This window comes from Canis lupus, chromosome 31 (genome assembly GCF_011100685.1).
Source record: "Canis lupus familiaris isolate Mischka breed German Shepherd chromosome 31, alternate assembly UU_Cfam_GSD_1.0, whole genome shotgun sequence".
NCBI classification, from domain to species: domain Eukaryota; kingdom Metazoa; phylum Chordata; class Mammalia; order Carnivora; family Canidae; genus Canis; species Canis lupus.
Genome location: NC_049252.1, coordinates 28,928,661 through 28,944,935, shown reverse-complemented (window position 1 = coordinate 28,944,935; position 16,275 = coordinate 28,928,661). Strand labels below are relative to the sequence as shown.

Genomic DNA, 16,275 nt, shown 5'->3' with positions numbered 1-16,275 from the left:
GTTTTATTTATATAAACATCACTTTTAAATGCCAACCTAAATTCCTAAAAAAGTCATAAGCAAATATGAAGGGCCACCTGACTCATCTGCATAGCAAATATTTGCTAATAACAGTAAAGAAGGGGAATCAATATCTCATAGCCTATGATATACCAGGCCCTCCTGAAATCATTTATTATTTTTCACTTTACTATTTTTTCAGGGACCCTGATTTGTATTTTATTACCAATAAATGAACACACTAAGTGTCAATCTTAAATAATAAAAATGTGTTTGGTCACAGAGCATTCAGTGAGATAATAAATAAACATGTAGCCTCATTCCTACATTTTCCAAGAGAGTATTTTATGAAACTTCTCATAGTTAATGAGAGACATATAAAAAAAAAGTTATCATATAGAAAAATAGACTTTTAAAAGGTACATGTACTTTTTAATATGTTTAAACAATTTCTAGCAGTGAACATCTGATACTATTTACATTATATATCATATCCTAGTATCTCAAATTGATTAGGTCTTCAAAGTACATGAAACAATAACTGAGAGAACTGGAAGGAAAAAGGAAAAATTTACAATGATAGAGCTATCAACACTCCTCTCGCTGCAGCTGGAAGAGGTCACAAAATCAGTAAAGATGTAGAAAACACAAAAAACACGATCAATCAATTTGCTGTAATTGACGTTTATGGAACATTCCACCCAACTACAACAGAGTATATATTCTTTACAAATGCACATAAAATATTCACCAACACAGATCATATGCTAAGCCATAAAACAAGTCTCAGTAAACTTAAAAATCATACAGAGTATGCTCACAGCTCATAACATACATCAGAAATCAGTAAGATATCTGGAAAACAATCAAAATATTTGGAAACTAATAGCATAATTCTAAATAACCCATCAAAGAAGAAATGACCATGAAAATAAAAAAAAGATTTTGAACTGAATGGATATGAAAAGACATTAAAAATTTCTGTAATATGGCTATATGACAATGCTTAGAAGGAATTTTGTATCTTGGGACGCCTGGGTGGCCCAGTGTTTGAGCATCTGCCTTTGGCTCAGAGTGTGATTCTGGGGTCTGGGATCAAGTCCCACATTGGGCTCCTTGCATGGAGCCTGCTTCTCCCTCTGCCTGTGACCCTGCCTCTCTCTGTTTCTCATGGATAAATAAATAAACTCTTAAAAAAAAAAAGTAGATATATATCTTAAAATGTTACATCAGAAATGAAAAACTATTTTTTACATCATGAATAGGTGAAGTGGGTCATAATTTTTTTTTGCCCTGCATGTACCAAGATGTGTTAGTTTTTTCTCTGTCTTGTTTGTATGGTGATTTATGTTGGTTGAAATTTGAATGTTAAGCCAACCTTTTATTCCTAAAATAAGCCATACTTGGTCATGGTGTTTTACCATTTACAAAAATATTTTACTTGATTCAATATGCTATTATTATCTTTTAATTTAAATTCTTGAAAGATACTGGTTTATAGTTTTCTTGTAATGTTCTTACCTAGTTTTGGTATCGGGGTAATAAATAAGAAATTAGTATTCCTTCCTCCTCTATTTTCTAAAAATGTTTGTGTTGAAATGGCACTATTTCCTTAAAGTTTTCATTCATCAGTGAAGCCATCTGGGCCTGGAGGCTTTTTTGTGGTACGACTTTTAACTGCAAAATGTATTTAATAGATATACAAGTATTATTCAGATTTTCTGTTTCTTCTTGAGCCTGATGATTTGTATCTTTCAGTGAATTTTTTCATTTCATCTAAGTTGTCAGATTTATTTGTATCAAGTTGTTTACAATACTCCCTTAATTTTTTGCAAGTCTACAGTATCTGTAGCGATGTCAGTTCTTACATTTCTTATAATGGGAATTTGCATCTTCTCTCCCTCTTCAACTTTTCCCCGCTCTTTCTCCTTTTCCCTCCTCCTCTTCTCCATCAATCTAGCCAGAATTTTATTAGTTTCCATGTATATGTAAATGCTGGACACTTGTAGGGATAAACGAATGGAATGAATTGGAGGAAAAGCAGGTAAGCCTAAGAGCAGTTAAGGAATGTATTTTCTCACCTGTAATTGTTGCTGTAGATGGGTGATTTCAGCAATTCTCAACTCTCTGGATTTATTTGTACTCTCAATTTCTTGCCGTTGGGTGGTCAATCGACACCTGATATCTTGAAGTTTTCCTTCTAGTTGATGCTTTTTATCATTCTTTAACAAATGAAAAATAATTACTATTATTATTATTACCATTTCTAATGGTTCAGTGTTAGTAGACAACTGACCCTTGAACAACACAAGTTAGAATTGCATGGGTCCACTTACATGTGGATTTTTTTCAAGAAATAACCGTATAGTCCTGTAAATGTGTCTACTTTTCTTTATCAGTTTCTTAACATGTTCTTTCCTCTAACTTCCTTTACTTTAAAGATACATATAACATATGTGTTAAGTAACTGGTCCATAGCACACTACTAATAGTTTTGTTTGAGGGGAGTCAAAAGTTAAGAGTTTTGACTACAGGGGATCTGTGCCCATGATCCCTGTGTTGTTCAAGGGTCAACCATATTCCCAGAGCATAATCAAACATCACTCACAAGAGCTTCTAATTCAAATTCTAGAGTCTTCTTCTTTGCTTTCAGTACAACTATGTCTTCTTGTTCTTTGTTTCTCTGATTGAGTAGCTCTTGTCTTCGATTTCGTTCCCATTCCAGTTGCCGCTGTCTTTCAAGTTCTCTCTTTGCAGCCTGTGGCATTGGCAAACAGACAACTGACTAACATTTTAGTCCTTACATTATACAACGTCTCCTAATAAACATAACATCTAGTAAGGCCTTACTTTTAGAGATAAAATGGTACATGCTACAAAAGCTTCTATTACAAAATAGTAAAACAAAATTTATACAAATCTAGTATTTCTTCTATGGGGAAAAAAAAGAATATTGAGAAAAGCTATTTAGTTAGGTGAGACCAGGAAAGATTCATTTCATCATTAGAATTCGATTGTTTATGCCTTCAAGAATGCTTGATGTGACTAAAATAAAAAAACAAAGAACAAAACAAAAAAATCCTGTTCTTTCTTATTTATTGACTCGTAAAGACCAAGAAAAATATCTTTAATCCAGTAAAGTATACCAAAACCCCAGGACAAAAACCAAAAGCAAAAAGTACCCCCAGCCAAAAACACCTTCTATCAAATGAGAAATTACTTATCTCAAGTTTTAAAAGTTTGTTGCTTCCCTACCCCCCCATCATGTTTTTTTTTTTAAACACCACATAAGCTTCCACAATTTCTGTAGTAATGTCCGCTCTTTTGAAAGCTGACTCTGATGGCTGCTGGGTAAAGTACATGTCCAAAGCCATCTAGCACTCTATTGTAATTGCTTCATATGTACTGGTCCTCCAACTACCCTTTGGGCCTAGAAGGAAAAGGTGGAGTACCTATTCACCAGTACTCTAGGAAGTACCAATGTGTAGCTTATGGTGAATGACTATTAAGTAATTCTGAATAAATACTCTAAAGTGTCTTTAAACAAAACAAAACAAAAAAACATTAAGGGTAGGTGGTCTGTCTTTTGGCTATCCATTCTGGAAGTTAAAACCCTGTTAGTATCCATATGCATTTGCTTGAATTAAAGGAGGCTTACTGTTCTAAGTTTTCTGAGGCAATAACAGTAAATGAAACCAAAGTATTGTGTTTTTATAAAGAAAAATCTTCCATATGTAAAATATATTTCATTCACACAAAAGAATAATGGCACTGCATCTGCAGCAAAATGCTAGAACTGGAAATTCAGGTAAAAGATTAGCTTAGCCCCTCTCCAGGTATGACACCAAATTTATGAAGCCTTCCATCAAATATAGTGAACATATTATTTTTAAGTAGAAAAAAGAGGCACAGAACAATGTAATTAGTATGATACTATTACAAGGGTTAAAAAAAATTGCACCACTAAAAAAAAAAAAAAAAAAATTGCACCAAACCCCCAATCTCTCCACTATATAACCTTTTATATTTCTATATACATATATAAATGCAGAAAAAAAAATCTGAAAAATTCTTAACTGATATCAGTGGTTTGTTACAAGACTATGTTATCAAAAGCTGGAGCTTAGCAACATTATTCATAATAAAAAAACATTATTCATAATCGTTCAAAAAAGGAGAAAACAACTCAAACGTCCATAAGCTGATAAATGGATAAATATAATTTGGAACATCTGTGTAATAGAATATTATTAGGTCATAAAAAGGAATAAGGTAATGATTCATGCTACATCTTGGGACTTGGGAACATGCTAAGTGGAAACCAGACACAAAAGGTCATATATTACATGATTCCATTTATATGAAATGTCCACAAAACAGGCAAACCTACACAGGTGGAAAGTAAATGAGTGGCTTTGAGGGCAGGAGAAGAGGGGAATAGAGAGTAACTGCTTTATGAGTAAGAAATTTCTTCTTGGGGGATGCTTGGGTGGTTCAGTGGTTGAATGTCTGCGTGTGGCTCAGGTTGAGTCCCGCAGCAAGCTCCCTGCAGGGAGCCTACTTCTCCCTCTGCCTATGTCTCTGCATCTCTCTGTGTCTCTCATGAATAAATAAATAAATTTTTTTTAAAAATTTCTTTTTGGGGTGAGGAAAATGCTCTGGAATTAGTGGTTATGGTCCCACAACTTTGTGAATATACTCAAACCACTGAACTACAGCAAAAAAAGACCATATTAATATATTAATATTACTTGAATAATTAAGAAGGAGACCAGAGCACACACGCTAATTGTGGGCTTGGCTCTACAGTTGCTTACCTCTCGTCTCTCAATTTCTTTCCTCCTCTCCTCTTCTCTCTGACGTTCTAGCTCCCGTTGCTTTTCCAGTTGTTTCTCCAACTCCAGTTGCCTTTTGCGCTCTTGCTCCTGGCGCTCCCGCTCTTTCCGTTCTTGCTCTGCACGTTCAAGCTGTGCCAGGCGCTCTTGCTCTTTGCGCTGCTGCTCCAAGAGCGCTTGTCTCCGTTTCTCGAGTTCCAGATTGCCACGTTCAAAATTCTCACGCTTCTTATCTTCAAAGGTTACTTTAAAACAAGAAGCAGAAAAACTTTGAAAAGTCAGGATTTTCAACATACTATTTTCTAAGGAAAAATTCATTCAATGGCACATTTGAAATTTGTAGTAAAAACAAACCTGAACTGAAGCTTCCGTACTGTCTGGGCCCTTAGGAATAAGCACTATGTCACCAAAAAACTTTAATTTTTTGATACAAAAAAACTTTTAGAACCAATAACTTAATTCAGTAAAGCTGCAGGACACAAAATCAAAATATGAAATTGGTTGCATTTCTATATACTCATAATGAACTATCAGAAGGAGAAATTAAGAAAACAGTCCCCTTTACACAATGGCATAAAAAAGAATACCTAGGAATAAATTTAACCCAGACCTGCACACTGAAAATTATAAGACACTGATGGAAGAAACTGAAGACATAATTAAATGAAAAAGTATTCCATGATCAGAATTGGATTGGAAGAATTAATATTATTAAACAAGCAAGCTCTAAATTCAATGCTGTTCCTATCAAAATTCCAATGGCATTTTTCATAGAGCTTAAATAATTTTCAAAAGTATATGGAACCACAAAAGACAACAAATAGCCAAAGCAGTCTTGAGAGAAAGAAGAACAAACTCAGAGCTATCATGCTCCCTGACTTCAAACTATACTGCAAAGCTACAGTAATTGAAACAGTATTATTGGCATAAAAACAGACACAGATCAATGGAACGGAACAGAGAGCCCAGAAACAAACCCACAATTAAATGGTCAATTAATTTACAACAAATAAGCCAAGAATATACAATAGGAAAAGAAAAGTCTTTGCAGTAAGTGGTGCTACTAGACAACCGCCACATGCAAAACAATGACACTGGACCACTTTCTTCTCACACCAGACAAAAAAATGAGCTCAAAACAGATTAAAGAGCTGAATGTTAGACCTAAACCACAAAACTTGTAGAAGAAAACATAGGCAGAAAGCTCACTGACAGTGCTCATGGAACACTGCTTTTTAGAACTGACTCCAAGGGAGTAGTAACATTGAAAGTAAAAATAAACATGTGGGACTCTATCAAACCACAAAGCTTCTGCACAGTGAAGGAAACCATCAATAAAATAAAAAGGCAACTTTTTGAACAGGAGAAGATACGTGCAAATCATATATCTGATAATGGGCTAATATCCAAAATACATTTAAAAAAACTCCTACAACTCAACAAAAAAAAATCTGATTAAAAAATGGGCAGAGGTTGGGGTGCTTGGCTGGCTTAGAGGAGCATGTGACTCTTGATCTCGGGGTCATGAGTTCAAGCCCCACACTGAATGAGAGATTACCTATATAAGTTTTTAAAATGTAAATAAATAAATAAATAGGCAGAGGATCTGAATAGACATTTTTGCAAAGAAGCATCCAGATGGCCAACAGGCACATGAAGAGATACTCAGCATCACTCATCATCAGGTAAATGCAAATCCAAACCACAATGAGATGTCATCTCACACCTGTCAGAATGACTATTATCAAAGACAAGAAAACAAGTGTTGGAGAGGTTGTGGAAGAAAGAGAACCCTCTTTGCAGTGTATGCGGATACCCTTTGCAGTGTATGCAAATATTGATTATGTTGTACACCTGAAACTAATACTACATCCCAATTTTAAAAAACCCTAAATTCTTTGCTAACATATTCTCCCCCCCCACAGACTTATAATCTTTCTAGAACAGTTCTGCATTATACCAACCTCCTTTCCTTTCCTGTTACTCTACAGTTCTCCTTCTCAATCACCTTGATTGACCCACTGATGCCCTCTTTCCTGTACCATGAATCTCTCCATCCCTACATCTCTCCTCTTAGTTGATAATTGTGCTGACGTGTCTTCTATTTTAACAAATAAGACAAATTCTGAAAGCAGAGGTAGGAAGGTGAGTATCCTGAGTTTCATAATGAAAAACAAACTGTGAAGTACTCACTATGTAGATCACATTCCGATTCAGTAAACAATTTTTTCTAATCCATTACTCAGTTTCCTTCGTTGAGAACACCAATGATGAATTTTAGCATTATTCCCCAGGCCAATCATTTCTTTTTCTAACATTTGCTAACATTCTATTTACAACCATTTTATTTTCCCTTTAAAAAAAAAAAATCCCAGGCTACCTGGGCCACTGAGTCAGTTGAGCATTCAACTCTTGATTTCGGTTCAGGTCGTGATCACAGGGTCATGGGGTTGAGCCCCATATTGGACTTCACAATCAGCATGGAGTCTGCTTAAGTCTCTTTCCCTCTCCCTCTTCACCAACCCTCTCGTGCATGCACTGTCATTCATTCATACTTACATACATAATAAAATAAAAAAATAAAATAAAATAAATAAAATAAAATAAAATAAAATTCCCAATCTCCACATCCCTTATGTTTTCAGCAGTGTCTAATCGATTTTGTGTTATATGCTGCTCCTTGGAACCAACCCCAAACAGGAGAAGCATGACATTCCCATTGTTCTCTATTTCAGGAACTGTCACTTTACACTTTGTCTTGAGATGTGTCGCTGTAAGCATCCTTTCTTGGCTTCTTACCACATTTCTGTTTGGCCTTCACTGCTTTAGAGAGATGTTTCTCACACATTACAGTTATGGATTAGAGATCAAACATGGCATGTATATTTCGGTTTTCTTGTTCTTCTTGCTCCTTTAGTAATTACGAGGAGGCAGCATCCATTTCACTCTGCCCCATGAAAACTGGAAGTCCCCTCACCCATACAAAGGAATGAAGTAATGACACATGCAATAGTGTGGATGAATCTCAGAAACACCAAGCTAAGTGAAAGAAGTCAGACAAATAAGGTCATTCACTGTATAATACCCCGAAGGAAAAATCCTGAATAGGTAAAATCATAGAGGCAGAGAGCAGATCAGTGGCTGCCAGGGATGAGGGGAGGGGGATTAGCAATGACTGGTTATCAAGTTTTCTTTTGGGGTAATGAAAACATCTCAGAACTAGACAGGGCTGATGATTGCATAATACTGCGAGTATACTAAATACCATTGTTATGGACTGAATAACCCCTAAAATTCCTATATTGAAGCCTAAGCCCGGTATGATGTTATTTAATTAGGATTAAGACAAAGTCCTTAGGGTGGGGGCCACATGAGGAGATTAATGGCCTCATAAGAAGAGGAGAGAAATATCTCTATTTCTCTCTTCCCCTGTGCACACATCAAGGAAAAGTGATATGAGGACCTAAAAAGAAGACTGCCAACTATGTGCCAGAAAAAGAGCCTCACCAGGAACAGATCTGGATGTCATCCCAATCTCAGCCTTCCTGGCCTCCAAAGCTGTGAGAAATTTACCTCTGCTATTTAAGCCACCCAGACTGCTATTTTCTATTATGGCCACCCAAGCTAAGACAGCCACTGATTTGTATATTTTTTAATGATCAATTTCCTATTATGTGAATTTTACCTCAATTAAAAAATAATCGAAAGTCTCTACACAGTTTATTCCAATATCTGGCCCTATTTCTGCTACAGAGGAGGTAAATACTAAGTGGTTAGTAAAGAATAAATGAACAAAAATCTGTTCACAACTCTAAATGAATGGCTATCACCAATAGGAAAAGACAATCCGAAATCTGAAGGATTCCTGTCCTTATTTGCCTTTGAGACTTCATTGCCATTATTATTGTTCTGAAATGTTCTTTCTTTCTGCTTGTAATGACCCTATTCATCTTCAGTCTCAAAACCACTGTGACCTCCTCCACAGAGATCCATACCTCATGTCTTTCCAGTCTATGCCAACGGACATACATAAGCTCTGCTGTGCATCTCTAATATTGTCTTCAGGGATTTATTGCACTTATATACCACCCTAATGATTTTTTATATGGATGCCCTAAATCCTTAGTTATATTATAACCTTCCAGAGGGCATAGACCACATTTTTAACATTAAAATTCCTCACTGTACTCAACACATAGCTTTGCACAAAGAACATTTTCTTTTTTAGGTTTTTTTTTTTTTTTTTTTTAAGATTTATGTATTTATTTTAGAGAGAGGGAAAGACAGCATGCACACAAGCAGGGGGAGGGGCAGAGGGCAAGGACCTCAAGCAGACTCCTCGCTGAGTGTGGAACCCAAGTGGGGTTGAATCCCATGACCCATGAGATCACGACCTGAGCCGAAACCAAGAGAGTCAGACTCTCAACAAACTGAGCCACCCAGGCACCTCAAAACTATTTTCAGTAAGAAATTTATCAGTGAACAAAAACTAATTTAGTTTAAAGAGAAAACTGAGAGAACTAGGGTCCTGAGCAGGTAAATTAACCACTAAGCACTTCAAACGCAGCTACATGACATTGACAAAGTATTTAATATAAAGAGACTCCATAATAAATTTCATTTGCTTCTGAGTATCAATTATCATCTCACTGTTAAAACTCATAGCCACCTTAGAATATTTTAATAATGTGATGCGTTTATTATTGTAAATGAAGATTTTTAAAAATAAGGTCATATTAAATTTAAAATAACTTCTGGTCATTAAGGAATTTCTTGATCTCTTATAACAACATGAGAAAGTAACAGCAGACAATTTCACATTCTATTTCTGCATTGCCGGTATTGAGCAAACACCATAAAGGTTTATTAATTTTGAGTGTTTTATAAATAACATTTATAAAATTTTTTTAGTGGTGAATAATCAGACTTCAATTTAAAAGTTAGAAGAAGGGCACATTAGCAAAGTACATAATGTTCTTATTTCTCTACATATATTCAAATCCAAAACCATATTACAAGAGTCTCCATTCGGATTAAGGTCAGTTACGGGAACGCAGCAAGGATGTCAGAAGCTAAATTTATTTTTACCTCCATCTTGGCCTCAGAGGTAGAAAATCTCTATAATGATGTAACTCAAATATAAAGACTGCCTTACCAGGTAATTTCTTTTCTAGTTGTTGTTGTTCATCTTCTAAAACTGGTTCCTCTGGTAACCTCTGATCTACTGCTGTTGAGCTGATGACTGATATACCACTGCCAGATCGAACTCGTCTGCAATTGTGGAAAAAATGAAAAAAAAAAAAAAGATTAATTATAAAGCTGTCTAGGTAGAACTGAATAAATTATGGAAACGAATTTTTAAAGATTATGCCACATCATGGAGCAAATTTCATTTATAGCAAGGAAAATATAAAGATTTGGTCCTCCTTATTTACAAAGAGTTTTTTAAAACTGAATATGTGAATATCCTCAGACACTTGAGTGCCAAGCTTGTTCAAATGTTTAGAACCATCACCAAAATCAGGGCAATTCCAAAGGACGGAATTCGTGAATAATTATCACGTGGTCTAGAAAGCGCATGGGTCACAGGTGCTCACTGTTGCTACGGCCACCCTTTCATGGAACATAAAATTCTCCAAGGGAAGATCAGTAGCTGAGCTGAATTGGAGCACCTCTTTCCCCTTTATAAAAAGCCTTTCTATCCATTTTATCTCATAATAAATGCATGAAATATCTATACTTGACAGTCCCTAAAACAAATCACTTAATTTACTGATTAGTTTCAACTTAAGCCATTAACCTTGCTCTTTTAAAGCAATCTACCTTTTAAAAAATGATTTATCAGCTTCCAGTCTTGCATCCCTTGTAGTGATTTTTGCCGCTGTCAGACTTTGCAGATCACCTGCCCGGCTACAGTTTCCTCCTACAGCCACAGATTTCTCGACTTGCTCCATACATGCACTGACAGCCATGGGACCATTTCTCTTACTTTTATTGGGATTTTCCACCCCCAGTCATTCCTGATGTTTGAGGAATCAAGACAGAAATTCTTATTTGTGTTTCTTTTTCTGTTCTTTGTGCTTGTAAGATTTCATATTTATCTTTTAAGTTAAAACCTTGAAGTGGCAGCCTCTGGAACAGGAGATGTGTGTGGTGTGTAAAGGTAGTGGATACCAGTAAGTGCACATTTCTTTCAACTGGACTTTGGTCTACTCTTTTGGCAACTCCACTGAAACTGTGTTTTGGGCTAGGATCATTGTACTTAATTAGCTTCCTGATTGTAATTTCTACATTGCCAACACTTCATTACCTATCCAACGTGTAGAATTCACAGGCAAAATCCCCGTATCTTAGGTTATATGTACAGGTTAATACGGTTTCATTTTAACTGCTAAAATTTTTGGCAACCTTTCATAGATTGGTATAAAAATCGCCAGTCTTTTGGTGTTTTACAAATATACTATAGCTACTTTAAAAAACAGAACAGGCCTAAGATTAACACAGGACCTAGATAAGAAGATTTTCATCAACTCATGGATATTTCATTTACTTGCCAGGAATAAAAATGATTAAAAGATACACAGCCAGCAAAGCCCAGTTTGAAATTCACATGGAAAATACACAATTTCTCAAAAGAGCCAAATGTTCCTTACCTAAAGGAAGGTGGAATGTACTCTGGAGGCAGGACAGGTGGCAGTGGTTGGCCAGACATAGCTACATCAATTAGGTGCATAGCCAAGATAAATTCTTCTGCTGTGAGTTTTCCATCTTGATCAATGTCAGAAAGATTCCTATTCAATAAAAAGTTAATCACATTCTAGCTTCATGAAAATGCATGTTTGTTACTATTCCCAAGTGACTGAAATGTTCTGCTTTCTTATTCTGACTCTAGGCCAGTTAAGTCTCTCTGTGCCTCCATTTACAAAAATAGTACCTATTTCATAGTACTGTTGCAAAGATAAAATGAGACAATCCATAAAGTTGGGATGGTGTTCAGCATTCAGCAAATGTTAACTATGATTATAATTATACTCTTCTCAAGCCTTGCCAGCCCATTTAAAATGTATCATACTCACATTCTACGTGTCTTTAAACACTATGTACAGCAAACTATCAGGTCAGATAGTAAACATTTAAGCTTTGCAAGACATGGTAATTATCACAATGAATTCTGCCCTTTTAGGAGGAAAACAGTCATAGAATGGGCATAAAATCTCATTTACAAAAACAGGTGCAGGCCAGGTTCTACTCATTTAGGTTAGCTGGCTCCCTGCTGACCCAGACCTACAAGGGTGGATCTCTACGGCCTTCAGCCAGGGTCAAGATGTTTGCTGCTCCTTAATCTCAAGATTCACTGGCCACTATTCCTCATCATCAACTTGCCCTAGTAGTTAATGAGAGTAAACAGATATTTTCAGCAAGTTTAAGAATGGGATTTTACTGGGATCCCTGGGTGGCGCAGCGGTTTGGCACCTGCCTTTGGCCCAGGGCGCGATCCTGGAGATCCGGGATCGAATCCCATGTCGGGCTCCCTGCATGGAGCCTGCTTCTCCCTCTGCCTGTGTCTCTGCCTCTCTCTCTCTCTCTCTGTGACTATCATAAATAAAAAAAATTAAAAAAAAAAAAAAAAAGAATGGGATTTTACTTAATCACTTCTGGATACCAAAAGAGGATGTAAAACAACAAAGTTCTTCACCAGAATGCCAACAGGACAGATACTACATTGGGAACCTGGCTTTGCTGATGCCATAAATCAAGCAATTGCTCTTAAATCTGAAATTTCCTTAGGTGGCATAAACTAGTTTTTATTAAAGGTAGAATGTCCATGCAGTAACATTTGCCCTTTCTAGAGTAGAGTTCTGCAAGTTTTGACAGGTTCAATTGTGTCACTGAATTCAGTTGTGTATCACAATATACAGAACAGTTCCATCACCACCCAAAATTCCAGCGTATTTCTGAGTCACTCCCTTGCCTTGCCTGCAGCCTCTGGGAACCAGTGATCTTCTTTCTGTCACTCTAGCTTTGCATTTTCCAGATGCCAGACTCCAGCCTGATCTTCCTTGACCTCTCCTCCTTCCCATTTCCCCACTACCAGCCACTCCCAAGTAAATTCAATTAGAAGGCAAGTGGAATTCTTCCCCCCACCCCAAAGTTGCCTAAATAATGGCTGTAAACATTTTTTTAAAGATTTATTTATTTATTTATTTATGATAGACGAAGAGAGAGAGACAGAGACAGAGACACAGGAGGAGGGAGAAGCAGGCTCCATGCCGGGAGCTCGATGCAGGACTCGATCCCGGGACTCCACGATTGCGCCCTGGGCCAAAGGCAGGCGCTAAACCGCTGAGCCACCCAGGGATCCCCTGGCTGTAAACATTTATTTAACATATCTTTTTACTGTACAGAAAGGGAATATAATAATATTCTAGTAGGAGAAGACTCCAGTATTTTTTTCAAAGAGGACTGGTTATAAATGAAATACATAAGCATTTAGACATACTCTAGTGTCATAAGAACACCCAATAAATTACCAATCAACCTCTATCAATGTTAGATCTCAAGTTTACATTTCAGAGGGCTCTAGGATGCTGGTACATATCCAGGCTTAAAGAGATCTGGATGTGTCTTATTAATTGGTCTGCTATGTTTACTAACTGGTCTATTATTCTTATTCTATTGCAAAAGGAAGACGCTTTGATACATAGCAGAAAGAACCAGGATGAGTGTAGGGACTAGCACTAGATGTGACCATTTATGAAACAACCATATCAATGGACCTTATGGCAAAAATCATGAACCTCACATGTATACAATTAAAGCAACCAAAAGCTATTAAAAACCATTACAAAATAAGGGCGCCTGGATGGCTCAGTCGTTAAGCACCCGACTCGACTTTAGCTCAGGTCCTGATCTCAGGGTTGTGAGATCGAGCCCCATGTTGGGGTCTGTGCTGGTATAGAGTCTGCTTAAGATTCTTTCTCTCCCTCTCACTCCATCCTTTTTTTTTTTTTTTTTTTAAGTTTTTATTTATCTATTCATGAGAGACACAGATAGAGAGAGACAGAGGCAGAGACACAGGCAGAGGGAGAAGCGGGCTCCATGCGGTACTCGATACCAGGACTCCAGGATTACGTCCCAGGCTGAAGGCAGGCAGGCGCTAAACCGCTGATACACCCAGGGATCCCCTCTCACTCCATCGTTACCCAACATCCCCCCCCCAAAAAAAATCATCGCAAAATAGAGACATTTATGTGCCTCTGATGAAAGTACACTGTAATATCTCTGTAGTCCTGCCAAAAAAAAAAATCAAATTTGAATCTCATGAGTGGTTCTCATCAGTGGTATGATTGTGTACCCCCGGGACATTTGTCAACACATGGGGGCATCTTTGATTGTCACAACAGGGGGTGGGGGTCATGTTACTGGAATCTAGCAGGTAGAAGCCAAAGGTGCTACTAAACAACCTACAATACACAGACAGCCCCTCCAACAAAAAATTATCAGGCCCAAAGGTCAATAGTGTTGAGGTGTAGATACCTTGCTCAAGATCCCATTATAGATCTATAGGAAACACAGGAATAAATTAACACAAGGAGGCAACCAACAACCAAGAGATAGACTAAAAGAAACTATAGGACACACAATTTGGGCTTTTCTTTTCTGGGGGGGGTGGGGGTGGGGGTGGTTAGAGAACAAAGAGGAGTTTATAGAACACGTAAAAGATGTGTCAACCAACTGATGCAAAATACAGGTTTATTAGCATCAGATTTGAACAAATCAACTCCAAAAAGCTATGAGGCAATCTAAGGAATCTCATCACTATCTGATTAACTTTGGTGGAGAAAATTCCTATCTCTTTTGGAGATTAACAAGCTAAAATATTTGCAGACGAAAAGGCTATAATCACTGTGCTCTGGCTTAAAATAACCGGAAAGGAGAAGAGAACCAGAACTAGTCACAAATTGTGACTTACTTAAACTGTATTAGGAATTCTAGAGAATTCATTAATTTCTCTGCTTTTGTATTTTTCAAAATCAAAAAGAGGAAAGAGTAAGAGAGGTAATCATTGGGAAATTAATCATAATCCCTACATCCCCACTTGTAAATAATGGTATTAAACTAAGGACCCATGAAGCTATATCAATTAAAGCCACTTTATACAAACCAAGGAACTCTTTATTCCTTACCATATTGAAGCCAGCTGAGCCTGTGGCAAACTTGATTGCATAAGAATAGTCCTTGCTTGTGGACCTAAACAGACACCAGGGAAAAAAATATAAAGATGAATCAGCAAATCTTCACTGTCCAGGAAGACCAGTGTTGTGCACATAAAGTACCATGAAATCTCATCATGCAATCACAGTGCTTAAACAATATTTGCTATTACCCAAGGGGCTTTTCAAAAGGAAATTAAGCTCCAATGAAAAGGGAAAAAAAAAAACAAAAACAAAAAACAAAGCACGCTACAGCATCTGGCACATATTCAATAAATTCTTGTTAAATGGATGTTTAATGAACAGAGAGTATGTAGAAGATTAGAGTTTCAAAGTGTAACCTGCCCTTTTGTCTGGATTATCATCTCTATTTGTATCAGGCTTTTATTGTCAAAGCTGAAACTTCTTGTCTCTAAACTCAGCATCTTCTACCACCACCTGCTGCCTCCACCAGGCCCACTATCGGAGAAGATTCAGAGAATCTTGGAGGAGGAAGGACCTTAGAGAGGACAACCCTTGTAACCGGTTCATTACAGACTTAAAAAAAAATAGTGACCTGCTCAAGGCTGCACAAATGGCTAACATTACAATCATTTCTTATGTTAGCAATAAAGAATTCCTAGAATTCCAACTCTGCTCTCCAAATCAGCTCTGATTTCTTAAAATACTCGTAAATATCTTCATCTCTGGCAAGAAACTGAGCTAAGATATCACATAAAGTCTACAGTGAGAAATTTTGTGTGTTGAAATAAACCAGGGTTAGGAAGAGAGAGACAAATACAGCTTCTATCACTGTCTCTCAAGGTGTGGCCCCAAGATAACCGATGGACCATGGAACGGGGAATTTTAACAATTTTGTTGGGAAGACTGCCATGTATACATTTTTGCTTTTAGCTATTTCATGTTTCAAATGGCACCTCATCAAAAAAACACACAAGTGGATGTGTTTTTTGCATGGCAAGCAGTAGTGGTTAGGGACCACTGAGAATTATCCTCAATGTGTCAGCACAGGAAGTGCCCGAGAACTTGCCACAGGACTCGGGGCAGGCAGTTTCCTCATTAATTGGACCCAGTTTTCTCATTTCAGATGTCCTTTCCAGATTTATAAGTCTGTGCTCCATCAAATAAGAAATATAACATGGAGCTTAGCATAGTGCTAGCATATAAAAAGTGCTCAATTAATGGTAAATTGGAGACAAATTCTTTTATTTACATATAAAATGTGG

At 37.0% G+C, this 16,275-nt stretch overlaps 1 protein-coding gene across 4 annotated transcripts in view; it reads right to left on the bottom strand.

Moving 5' to 3' along the window:
• ITSN1 (intersectin 1) overlaps positions 1 to 16,275 on the bottom strand; it is a 216,349-nt gene that overhangs the window by 102,859 nt on the left and 97,215 nt on the right. For all 4 annotated transcript variants that reach the window (XR_005382307.1, XM_038581402.1, XM_038581401.1 and 1 more), the window contains exons 9-14: positions 15,023 to 15,086; positions 11,489 to 11,626; positions 9,991 to 10,106; positions 4,818 to 5,080; positions 2,609 to 2,758; positions 2,082 to 2,222 (exon numbers count right to left, since the gene is read on the bottom strand). Coding sequence is in view for 3 of the 4 variants with exons in the window: in XM_038581402.1 (XP_038437330.1) it covers positions 2,082 to 2,222; positions 2,609 to 2,758; positions 4,818 to 5,080; positions 9,991 to 10,106; positions 11,489 to 11,626; positions 15,023 to 15,086 (872 nt within the window). In the remaining variant the exon portion in view is untranslated. The remainder of the gene's footprint in view (positions 1 to 2,081; positions 2,223 to 2,608; positions 2,759 to 4,817; positions 5,081 to 9,990; positions 10,107 to 11,488; positions 11,627 to 15,022; positions 15,087 to 16,275) is intronic.